Source organism: Anser brachyrhynchus, assembly GCF_964034855.1.
Source record: "Anser brachyrhynchus genome assembly, chromosome: Z".
Lineage (NCBI taxonomy): Eukaryota > Metazoa > Chordata > Aves > Anseriformes > Anatidae > Anser > Anser brachyrhynchus.
The window spans coordinates 23,470,463-23,481,680 of record NC_137697.1 but is presented as its reverse complement, the minus strand read 5'-3'; the positions used below and the strand labels follow the sequence as shown (position 1 = coordinate 23,481,680).

Sequence of the window (11,218 nt, the reverse complement as noted above, 5' to 3'; positions counted from 1 at the left end):
CATTTCTTCCTACTATCCCAGCAAAAGGACGTAGAATTACAAAACTGAGAGATCATGACTTAATTTCTCATTAGCAGTGAGGATTCTGTGCATCATTTTTACAGCCTGAAGGTAGTTTCAATTACCACTGCACAAGAATCTCAGACTCCTGCTAGTCAAAGGTGAAACTTGTTTAGAAGGGAAATATTCTAAGGGGTGGAAATCCAGAGGAACAAGTCATCTGAATACATACATCAAAATAAATTAAAAAAAAAAAAAAGCTTTTTTATTCAAAAACTGAATTTACAAAGAAATAGACTTCTTATTCAATATCTCACTACAGCCACTCTCCTCAAACACAGTCTAATAACTCTTCTGCTTTAGGAATAGAAACTTTTGTAGAGATGCATGGAATAAGCCACGCTTTATCCTAGTATGCACTTCCCATTTAGAGTAAGACAGGCATTTGGAATCTGATCCAAAGTGAATTTAATAAAAGTCTTCCAATTCACACTATGTCCATGCACCTCTTCTCTCAGTTACTGAAAGTTCAAAGCAGGGAGCACTTACTCCATCAAGACAACTTAGTAAGTACATTGATAAAAGAACAGGTATGTTCTGAAAGTAGAGCATACTTGTCTGCAAAAGACTAGAGACAAAATTGGGATCAGGAAATATTATTGGTGTGGCAAAGCGTATCTGTGCTTTTTTCATTTTATTAAACGGTTTGAAGTGCCGCTTAAAAGAACAATTTACAGTCTACATGCAGTTTTAATTTTAAAAAATATATTTTTTCCTCAGAAAACATGCAAAGTTATGTACATCATTTTAAGAAAATATAAAAAAAGAGAAAAAATTACCATTTACAGCAGAAATTCCTCTTTACAGATCTTTTAAGAGAAAAAGCAGGCAGTAGCAATTTTGCAGAAGACAAAGCATACAAACTCTCTACACAGAAAGTATAATTTATTTATTGAGAGACATTAGCAACTACAGAAGAAGGTCGTTTAAGGATGGATTCAACTGAAAATGACAGTGGCTCAGTTGTTGAAAGTTTTGTTGTGGCCTGTTTGGCCCCAAAAAAGTCTTTTGCACATTTGTCTATCGTAAACTTGCACTTTGGGTTCTCTTTAGTGCTGCAATCTCTGTATTTCTTAGATGCTTCTTCGGAAGTCTCTTTCACAAGTGATGTTCTCAACTCTGCTCCAGATTTGTCCGGAAATGTCTGCGGGAACAGCGACTGAAATGGATTGTATTTGAGTGGTGGAGAGGGCTTGGTAGTGTCTTTGCCGACCTTGCTTAATACCTGTTCTTGAGGAGCCAGAGAATCCTTATCAGAAATCTGAGAGAAAGTCCTTTTTGGAGGAGAGAAAGCTGACCTCTCCCGAGCTTCCTGAGGAAGGCATTGTATCTCACTACATGACTGCTGAATGTCTTGCGTGTGGGTCAGTATGAGTGCATTTTCCAGTTTTGGAGACATGATGTCCTGCTCAGTGTTTGGACAGTCCTGGATCTGCGAGACCTTGGCATCCCAACCTGCCCCAGGTTTGAGAGCTTGGACAGTAGTAGCATTTAAGAGGCATTGCTGGTAGAGGAGAGCATCGCTAATGGGGCCACATTTTGGCCACACTAAGAACCTAGAAGACAGGGGATACTGCCTGTAGGTAGCAGCTACACTGACATTTGAAGAAATCAGTTCCATGTTGCCAGGTCCTGAATACTGCATGGTTAGATCAAGGCAGGTTGGTAAAAAGTTGCAAAACTCCTTGTTTGGAGCATCAACTTGAGCAGGGTTGAAAGCTGTTTTGTACGAGTTGTATTCAGCTCCGTGCACCATGCGGTTAGGGAGAAAGAGGGCAGCTGCTTGCGTAGCTTCCATCATCTCTCTTTCTTTATATTCTCTCTCTAGCATAATGTTCTCCAGCTCTTTATCAGCAAAAGCCCGTCTCTTTCTCATCCTGTCACTTACAGGGGGTGGCAAGGGTGAATTCCCTCCCAAGTACGGGTCTGCTGGAATAGGACGGTAACCTAAAACAACAAAGTAGCATTAGGAAATGAGCCGTGTATGAAAAACAAAGCTGTGTTTGTAAAAGGGCTCCCTTTGGAGCCAGCCTTGCCAGGCACTGAGCACTTGCTGCAGACCCCAGGCACCATCAGCTCCTGCCAAAGTCACTGCGCCACAGCGGCTCAGCTCCCTCCACCATCAGGCACGTTCAGCACAAGTTCCTCCGTGCAGACGAGTGAGCCCCACTACTCTGACATGCGTAGCCTCCTTTGGAGAACTGAACAGCGACTTACAACAGCAATTCCAAAACAGCAGGCTAAGCAAAAAAAAAAAAAAAAAGAAAAAAAAAAGGCAAAACCCTGCTATGCATTCTGACTGGTATTGCATCATGCAGCTTAAGGAGGTAAACGTTTTTAACTAATATGGAAAATCATCAAGTATTTCATTTCTTCTGAACTAAAAAAAAGAACTAAAATAAAACAAAAATCCAGCACATTTAACTAACCGGATTCATTTAATGTAACTGATAGGGTCCAATCCTTTTCGCTCTACCCAGACAAGTAATCCCATTGAATTAATGGAATTGATTACATGAGTAAGAACAGGATTTTGCTTCTTTTCACTCCCACTCCTCTCACAGGAGTTTCCCCATTTCCAAGGAAGATATCTATACCTATAGCTGCTGCCATTTCTATTCTCTAAAGATGAATCATTATGAACATATTGTTACAGACAGTAGAAAATTCCAAGGAGAACTAGGAGAAAAGAAAAAGAAAAAGAAAAAGTTAAGATAAATTAGAGGAAAGATTTTTTTAAAGAGTGAATTGTAGAAAAAAAACAGAGGTTTTTAACAGGACAAAATCAAAATTGCACTTGCACAGATTAAGAAAAGAGCTTTCTATTTTGAAAAGAATGAAAAGCTATATTTGAGAACTGCAGTGATTCACTCTACAAGGATACAATTTGGAAAGTAATAAAAGCAGACATGGAAAACAAATTTGGGCTTGATCTGAAGAGACAGAGAACAGACGATACACCCTCTCACTATAATACAGATCTTTAAAGCATCCTGCTTCTGCAGTTACGATTTTCAGCAGGAAAAAAAAAAAAAAAGGGGGGGGGGGGCCGGTCATGTATATCTTACTCTTGATAACGCAGTAATCAGGGCCGCTGTGTTAAGCTATCAGTTTAAAGTGAAAACGAATTGATTTACCCGTGAGCAGACAAAACACTCCCGCGAAGGAATTACCCCGCACGGCACAACAACAGCGCCGGGTAGCCACGAAAAAAGCACGCCAGCTTGTAACAGTAACTCTCGGATTTCAAGTCGCCGTTGCTAACATCTCAGGCGTAATTTGGGGGTTCGGAGAGGGGGCTGCCAGCCGCAGTTCTGCCACTACGACCCTGCCACATCGACCCCTCCCCAGGGCACGCGTTTGGCCGCGATGAACTCCGCCCGTGTCAGTGACACGGATCGGAGCGGGGCTTCCGTGGGGTCCGGGGGCTTGACCCCGGGGAAGGCGGTGAGGGGGGTCTTACCTTCTAGGATGCTCTTGGCCAGGAGACTGGGCGTCCGGACGTGCCTCTGGTAGACGGCTTTGCGCTCCAGGCTCGCCGGCTTCCCGGCCAGCCCCTTCTTGTCCTAGGAGAGCGGGCGGGCAGCGCCGTCAGCCCGGGGCCGCCCGCCCGGCCCCGTCTCGCCCCGTCCCGTCCCCGCCTCACCTCGGTGGCCTGCTGGCGGCGGAGAGCCACCTGGGCGGCCATCACCCGCTGCCGCTCCACCACCAGGAGGCAGTTGGCGCACTGGCAGTCCCGCCAGCGGCAGAAGCGCTTGTGCCCCTTGAGGCACGACACCACGCCGTGGTTGCGGCACCGGGCGCACTTGGGCGTGCGGCTCAGCTTACGCGGCTCCCCGGCTCCGCCGCCGCCGCCCCGCCGCGGCGCCGCTGCCCCCGCCGCCTCCTCGCCTTCCTCCTCCTCTTCCTCCTCCTCCCGCGGCGCGCCGGGGCCCTCGGCCGCCTCCCCCTCCAGGCTCTCCACGTCGATCTCCCAGTCGCCGGCGGCGCGTCCCTCGGACATGGCTCCTCGGCGGCGCGGCTGCAAACACAGGGGTCAGGCCGTCCGCCCCCGACGGGCTGCCCCCGGGCGGGGCGTCCCGCTGGGCACCCCACCTGCTGCCTGCCCCCGCGCCCCTTCCCCGGGAAGCCGCGGAGAGCGGCCGGGGGCACCCCGGGGTGCCGCCGCTCCCCGCACAGCCCGGTGTTAGCCGCGCCGAGGGAGCTTATGCTCCGCACCCCGAGCTCCCCCCACCCTCCCCGCCGCACCGGGGTTGCAACTTACCCGAGTCAAGCGCCCGGGGGGCCGCCAGGAGGCGCAGGCAGCCCGCGGGGGAACCGGCTGGCACGGACAACGCAGCCCGACGACCACCGGGGGGGCTTGGCCGCAAGGCTCCCGGGGACGCCGCGCCGTCGGGTGGCAGCCGTCGGGTGGCAGCCGGGTGCGGGGCCGCTGCTGCTGCCGCCGCCGCCACCGGAGGGGCTGTCTCAGCGACGTCGCGGTCGCGGTCCCGTCCCGTCCCGTCCCGCGGCGCCCACCCCGCGGCACAGCGCCCGCCGCCCCGGCCCCGCCGCGTTATCAGCACCGCCCGCACCGCCCATTGGGCCCGCGCCCCGCGGCCGCCGCCCTGATTGGCTCGCGACGCCTTCGCCCCGCCCCCCCGGGGGGTGCCCGACGCCCACCCATGGGTGCTGGCGTGGGGCGGGGGGCGCCGCTGCCCCATCGCCCCCAAAACGACCCCCGGCACCGCATAGACGAGCGGGGCAGCAGGCGGGGGGAGCGGTGGGACCTGCGTTTTAGGGCTGGGCAGGGAGGGAAAAAAGAGGAAAAAAAATGGAAAAAAATGGGAGAAAATGGGAAAAAAATGTGAAAAAATGGAAAAAACGGAAAAAAATGGAAAAAAACGGGGTCGCGCGTGGAGGTGGCGGGCAGCAAGCCCTATCCCCGCGGGAGAGGTGGTGCCCGGGTGTCAGGACGGCAGGGGTGCGGTGGGAAAGGGGGGGCGAACAGCGCGTTTTTCGTTCGCCGTGGTTCCCGTGGCTTGTCCCGCTCAAGGGGAGGGAATTGGTGGAAATCGTTTTTTTTTTTCGAGGCTGAAAACTCAGCGGGATCTGTGCGGTTTCCCTGCCCTATCGAGAATCGAGAGGGGCAAAAGTATTCGTTTACTTCTTAACATCCCTTAGCGGCATTTCCGACAGAGCACTCAGCTGTTGAATAGCTTTCTGCAGCCGCTGCCTGCCGGAGGCTGCTGTTCGGAAATTGCGGAATGCCGCTCGTCTCCAAAAACGAGGAGAGATCGAAATGGTAGCGCACGGAGCCTTGGTCGTGCTGCCAGCAAGGTTGTAGAGTGCGGTGCAAACAGGGACAGAAGTGGACAGAATACACCTCGACCAGCTTGTTCACCGGGAAAAGGAAGAAAGAGATTGTGAATGTAAACAGGGTATCCCCAGAAAATAAATAATAATAATAAAAATTAAAAGGGCACCTCGGCAGCACCAGGTCCCCATCAGGGTAGAAAAGCTAACGATATGTAGGACGTACAACCCACCCCGCTCTGCTGGAAGGACAAATATCTTACTGTTTCCCCGTGTGCGATGCATACGGATCAGTGCGCGCACACGATGAACGCGCACACCCGCTCCCGGTGAGCGCACGGACGGGCTGCCGGCCGCGGGGAAGCCCCGGGTCCCCGGCAGCGGCGGGACCCTTCCCCGCCTCCCGGTGTGGGCAGACGGAGCTCGACCGAGGTGTCCGGGCACCCCACGGGCACCCCAAGTCCCGGGGAAGCGTTTGTGCCCCTCGGGCCTCACCGCGGAGCGCTCAGGTCGGGAGAGGGGAGAGAGGGAAGCGCATCCCCGACGGCAGGTATTATTCATCCCCAAAGAGAGCCTGGCTACTGTTTGACTTACAAGCATGACTAAAAGGCAAATACCCGAGGAATTCCACTTTCCCCCTTCAGGTCCCTCTTAAAAGGCACAAGCATGACAAAGGACCTGCTAGGTTAGGAAACAGAAGTCCCCTTGGCTTGTAAACTGACACCAAATTACAAAGTACGATCCTGCGGGCCGCTGGAGTAAATTACAAAACAGTTCGCCTCCTGTTTACTTTATCCACAGGGAACTGTGAAATCCAGCCACGATTTTAAAGCGTGTTTGTATAACTTTCTTCTTCTCCTCTTGTTCGTGCTCGGTTCCGCGGGGCGTTCACGCTCCCCTCCAGCCTCCCCCCAGCCGCACTCATCCTCTGGCCGAGAAGAAGAGGCGGCGAGCGCACCTCCGGCGGCGACCCCGACTCCAGCTCCGCGTCCCCTTTTGGCCCGTGGTGCTGTGAGCCGTGCCGTGCCGTGCCGCACCGGGAGAGGCACCCATTCCCACGCTGTGCCACACCGGTGATGCGGCGCCGGGAGGCACCGGCGCAGGGCTGGGGAGCCCCCGGGGTGGGCAGCGGGGCTGGGGGGCACGGCAGTGGGGCTGGGGGACACGACACCGGGGATGGGAGGCACGGCAGCGGCGATGGATGAGCCCCGGGGACCGGCGACGAAAAGCTGCCGCGAGGGGGGACCCTGTTTGGGGGTGTCGCGGACAGCCCCCCAGACTGCGGGTGGAGAACAGGAAAAAGCAGCTCGGGGGCATTTGCAGGGCTGCAAAAACCGCTCCCTGGAAAGCCGTCGCCCGGCGCCGGTCCCTGCTTTGCATCGCCGTGCCGTGCCGTGCCGTGCCGCGGGGACGGCGGGCGGGCAGGTGCAGGTGCCTCTCGGCTCCTCTCCTCCCCTCCCGGCCCTCCCTTCCTCCTAGGAAATTTATTAGCGGGGTTAGGGCAGGCTAACCAAACGGCAACCCCGGGGGCAATTTCCCCGGGAGGAATGCTTTGATCCTGCCCTCTCTTCGCGCCGCCAGGAGCAGATTACATTGCCAAACGCGGGAGATCCCCGCCGCTTGTTTGGCCAGAGATGTTACCAGTTAATCTGAAACAAATTACCTCTGCTCCCGACCCGGGGCCCCGGAGCCTGCCCGGGAGCGCCGTGACACGGGCCCGCAGCAGCACGGCTTTGGCTGAGGACACGGGCCCTGCCAGAGGGACCTCTCCTCCCAGCAACCTCTAGACATCCTCTGCGTGCTGCAGGGAAGATGCTGAGAATCTCCAGATGATTTCAATTCCCGGGAAAAAATAAAAATAAAAAAAAATAAAATTAAAATTAAAAAAAATAATAATTTTTTTTCCAGCTCTGCCCAACCAGTAACAAGCTTAATTTCTTCCGCAGTTATCTTCCATAAAAACGTAAGGTTTTTCTGTTGTTGTTTTATATTGTTTTGTTTTTTTTTATTTGAAGTCACTTTCAGTCTCTTTTAAATAGCACTTATAGCGAGGTAAATCTCGATGACGTTTTTAAGCCAGTGTCACAGATCTTTATAAATTGTTTGTGCATTAAAATATTTTAAATGAGCAATTTCATTTTTGTGTGTCTGCTTGTGTTTTAAACAAGCATGTTTTCTATTTTTAATCAGTTTTATGTACAGGGGAGGAATTTTCTGTTACCCTGCATGTCAGTCAAGCAAATACAATAAATTCATATAATAAAGATGTAAGAAACGTCAACAGCAATGCGTTCTGTATAGCATGATATGGAAGCAAATTTTATGGACTGTGAGAGTGATTCCCCTGCCTTTGTAGGAATGTTTGCTTTGGCAAGGAGGGCAAGGGTTAGCCTTTACAGGGAGACTCGTGTATCATACCAGGATAATCTCCAGTCGTGTAAAGCTGGATTGAAATCAAAAGCAGCAAAGGTGAGCGGGGTGCTTGTAAAGCAGAATTGCCACCTTGGGCAAGTGAGAGAACATCTGATCAGGAGTCTGAAGGAGTCAACAGAAAGTTTTCCTTGGACACAGAAAGCTCTGAATCAGGCACAGAGTGAAGCAGAGTTCCCCATCCACAGCCCCTTTTGCCCTGCAGTGGCCTTGAAGAAGCGAGGAGGCATGGGGTGTGAAGGTTTGCCCCTGGTTTCAGGCCCTCCTGGGAGCTCTCCCCATGAACAGGGATGCTTTCTGGCCCTTGGCTCTGCAAACGAGATCACACAGGCATGGTAATCATTAGAGGCAGCAAGGAGGGAAAATGGCTCAGTGGAAATAGAGCTGCCTCTTCTGCAGCCTCAACGTGAGGGGCCAAGGGACGTCGGCACAGACCTAGGGATACTCTGAGCCAAAACAAGTCCAAACCTGCTCTTTTCCAATCTTCTGCTGGAAGTTTGAGTCTGAACAAGAAAAACACCATGAGAAGGGCTTGTGTGCCATCCACAGCAGCTTTGCTGTAGCTCATAAACAAGGCTGACCTTTGGTTTGTCAGCATTTAATAAGCCAGTAGACATTTGGCAGGTTTCTTGCTAAAATGTGCTAGAAAGTTGGATCAGCTCTCGGCTTGAATATCAAGAATCCAACACACAAGCAGTGAGCATAGCAAATTGTCAAGTCAGCAACTAATGTACTTCACTATAATCTTCCCAAATGTCTTAAGTAGTTTGGCAAATCTCTTGTTGCAATAAATTCTAGTGAAGTTTTAGGTTTTACTTTTTTTGAACATATGGCCTTAAAAAGTAACCTAGCCAAGAATATTTTTAGAGTCACTGCAGAGTTTGCTGGAGATGTTGTCTCAAAACTTGTTTGCACTCTGGCAGTTTTATTCAAATGTCAACCAGATGCAGAAAGTGAGGGGTTTGGGGTTTTATTTTACAGTCCTGGAAAGGAAAGGTCAAGTCTCTGCAGCATAAATTGTCTTTTTGATTGCCATATTTTAGCAGAACAGCAAGAAGTCTTAGTAATAAAATGTTTAAGTTGGTTTTTTAGTGTTTTTTTTTTTTTGTCCCCCTTCAGGATGCATTATAATCATATGCAAAATACTTAAAATGCCAGTAAGACACCTGCTAAATCAAATTACTTGGGTAGGCTATGTTGTGCTTAGCGGTAAAAATTCAATCACATAACCATAACTAGCCAGATTGTGTTCTCATTTCCTTGGTAGCATTGTGCTGTCTGAGTAGCCTTACTGAAATTAATAGGATGACCTGAGGTATTAGTCAGCATGAAAAATAACATCAGGATTTGGCAATATATCACTTAAAATAAGCCAGACAGACTCAGGCCATATTAATATATTCAGGTACCTAGGCCACACTGCTCGTTATACCCTTACTAAAAGGGAAGGTTATGGAACCATTTACAGAGTGAGACCTTGTACCATATGAGTACAAGCCTTAGACTCTTGCTTGTTACAGGTCCACTACAAAGCCTGCAAATGTCCAAGGCGGCAGAGGAGGATGATGTGTTCAGACCTCACAGCATGTCTGTGAGAAAGTGAGAAGGTTTGGCTCAGAAAATTGCAGAAAATACAGTGTAATACTCCTGTGACCTTTCCACTGAAGCTTTCTGGAGGACTTTGCCATCTACCCTTCTGAGAACTTACCCTGAAAGTCAGATTTGCCTTGCTGTACCTATGGTACATGGGCACATGCAGTTATTGTGAACTCACACCCACCTGGTTCCTCTGACACCAGTTGAGGAAACAGGAAAGCCAGAGGTGAACTACCAACACAGAAGGAGTGATGCTGATGCATCTCAAACTCCTCCCATGCTTAAAAGGAAGTACTTAAGGGCACAGGGCCTCCTTCCACAAGATTTTAGATGTTGTTTGAAGTGACAGAGGTTTCCACAGCTATACAAACAAAATCTGACCCTACTTCTACATGTTTTCTCATTCTCAGCTAGTATTTCTGCATCTGTTCTCTTTTGCTTTGTTGAGGCTTGGCTCTTAATGAAAGAACACCAGGAGAACCAAAAGCTACTTGGAGCACAGAGATAACAGCATGTAGCACTACAACTCTGGAAATGCAACTCTTACATTGGAGATATTTAAAGTACCCCAAACAGAACTTGGCAAAGTTTTAGATATCCAAGGAGTTTCCCAGTACACTATGGTTGGTCCACATATCCTTCCTACCAAATTTTTTGGAGGGGGATAAGTATGGTTCTACCAGCCCTCATCTCCTCACCTCAGCTGCCATCACTGGGACCTCCAAGTCCCCTCAGTATCAATATAAATGGAGGGATGACACCAGGGTTACCTTGTGAAGGGTAACATTGTGACATTGCCTGCACAGGGGAGAAGCTGGTGCCCTGCCTGGACACAGCCTCTGAATGCTAAGGGACATTCAGTAGCACCTCCATCTCATTTGGTGCTTCTTTTGCCCTGCCCTTGGTGCAGTCTTGGTTGCAGAGTTAATCAAGAGTTTTGTAAACACTGCTGTTGTCCAGAGATGCCTCTGCCCTGCTTTGTGATTTTGTCCTCTGGCAGAATGGAGAAGGACTGAAACACTCATTTTTTGGTCTGGATAATTGCCCTGAATGGGAACATGGGAGCTGTAGTATCTCCCAAGTCCTTTTCTCTCAGATGTGCACCTGTCCATTGACTGACTTGAATTTTACTCTTGAAATAGCTATCCTGGTCATCTTGGTCAGCAGAGTCCATCCTGGCAGACGTTCAGCACTGTGGCTCTGCACATGGCCACACATCAGACCTATGCTGGTTTCTGAAATCATCAAAGAAAAAGCAAACAATAACTGAAATGATTCATGTATTAGATAAACCATTGTAATGGTGTCATTTATGCATATTTAATAAATGCAGTGTTTATTGTAAATGCAAATCTTGATGAAAATCTAAGGCATGAAGCCTTCCTGAAAGGTGCAGTTATTCAGCATTCTGGGATCAAACTCTTCCCTTCATTCCATACAGACACTCCATTGAAATCTTTGAGATTAAATGGGCATAAGTCTGAGTTTAACATATTGCAGATGTGTATATATATTAAGAACATTGGACGCATTGTACTCAAAAATGCTATTTTACTTAGGGTGTTTTTTCAGCACTTATGATTACTTGCAATAATAAAAAAGACTATTCCACAAACTTTGCTAAGATCATATGACATAGCAAGCACACTGTCATCTACCTCGTGATTTAACATCTGTGACACTACACTAATTCGCGGTCTTTGGCCATCCAACATGATATCAACTATACAAAGTGTCAAACCACTCAGTGCACAAAATTAACTGATTTTAGGAGTAAAAGGGTTGTAACCAGCTCTGCTGAAGTCAACAGAAAACCTGTGTCAACTGTAGGGGAAAC

At 49.5% G+C, this 11,218-nt stretch overlaps 1 protein-coding gene across 3 annotated transcripts; it reads right to left on the bottom strand.

Moving 5' to 3' along the window:
* Positions 1 to 239: 239 nt before the first annotated feature.
* DMRT2 (doublesex and mab-3 related transcription factor 2) lies at positions 240 to 4,602 on the bottom strand. Of its 3 annotated transcripts, none has more exons than XM_080574476.1 (4): positions 4,325 to 4,602; positions 3,707 to 4,081; positions 3,524 to 3,626; positions 240 to 2,007 (listed from the first exon to the last, which is right to left on the bottom strand). In XM_080574476.1, the coding sequence occupies exons 2-4, from the start codon at positions 4,061 to 4,063 to the stop codon at positions 950 to 952; spliced, it is 1,518 nt and encodes a 505-aa protein (XP_080430602.1). In that variant the 5' UTR covers positions 4,064 to 4,081; positions 4,325 to 4,602; the 3' UTR covers positions 240 to 949. The 3 variants fall into 3 exon arrangements, with proteins under 3 accessions (XP_080430602.1, XP_080430603.1, XP_080430604.1); XM_080574477.1 differs by having other exon boundaries at positions 3,944 to 4,081; positions 4,325 to 4,601; XM_080574478.1 differs by lacking the exons at positions 3,707 to 4,081; positions 4,325 to 4,602 and adding an exon at positions 2,658 to 2,739 and having other exon boundaries at positions 3,524 to 3,569.
* Between the last annotated feature and the right edge of the window lie 6,616 nt (positions 4,603 to 11,218).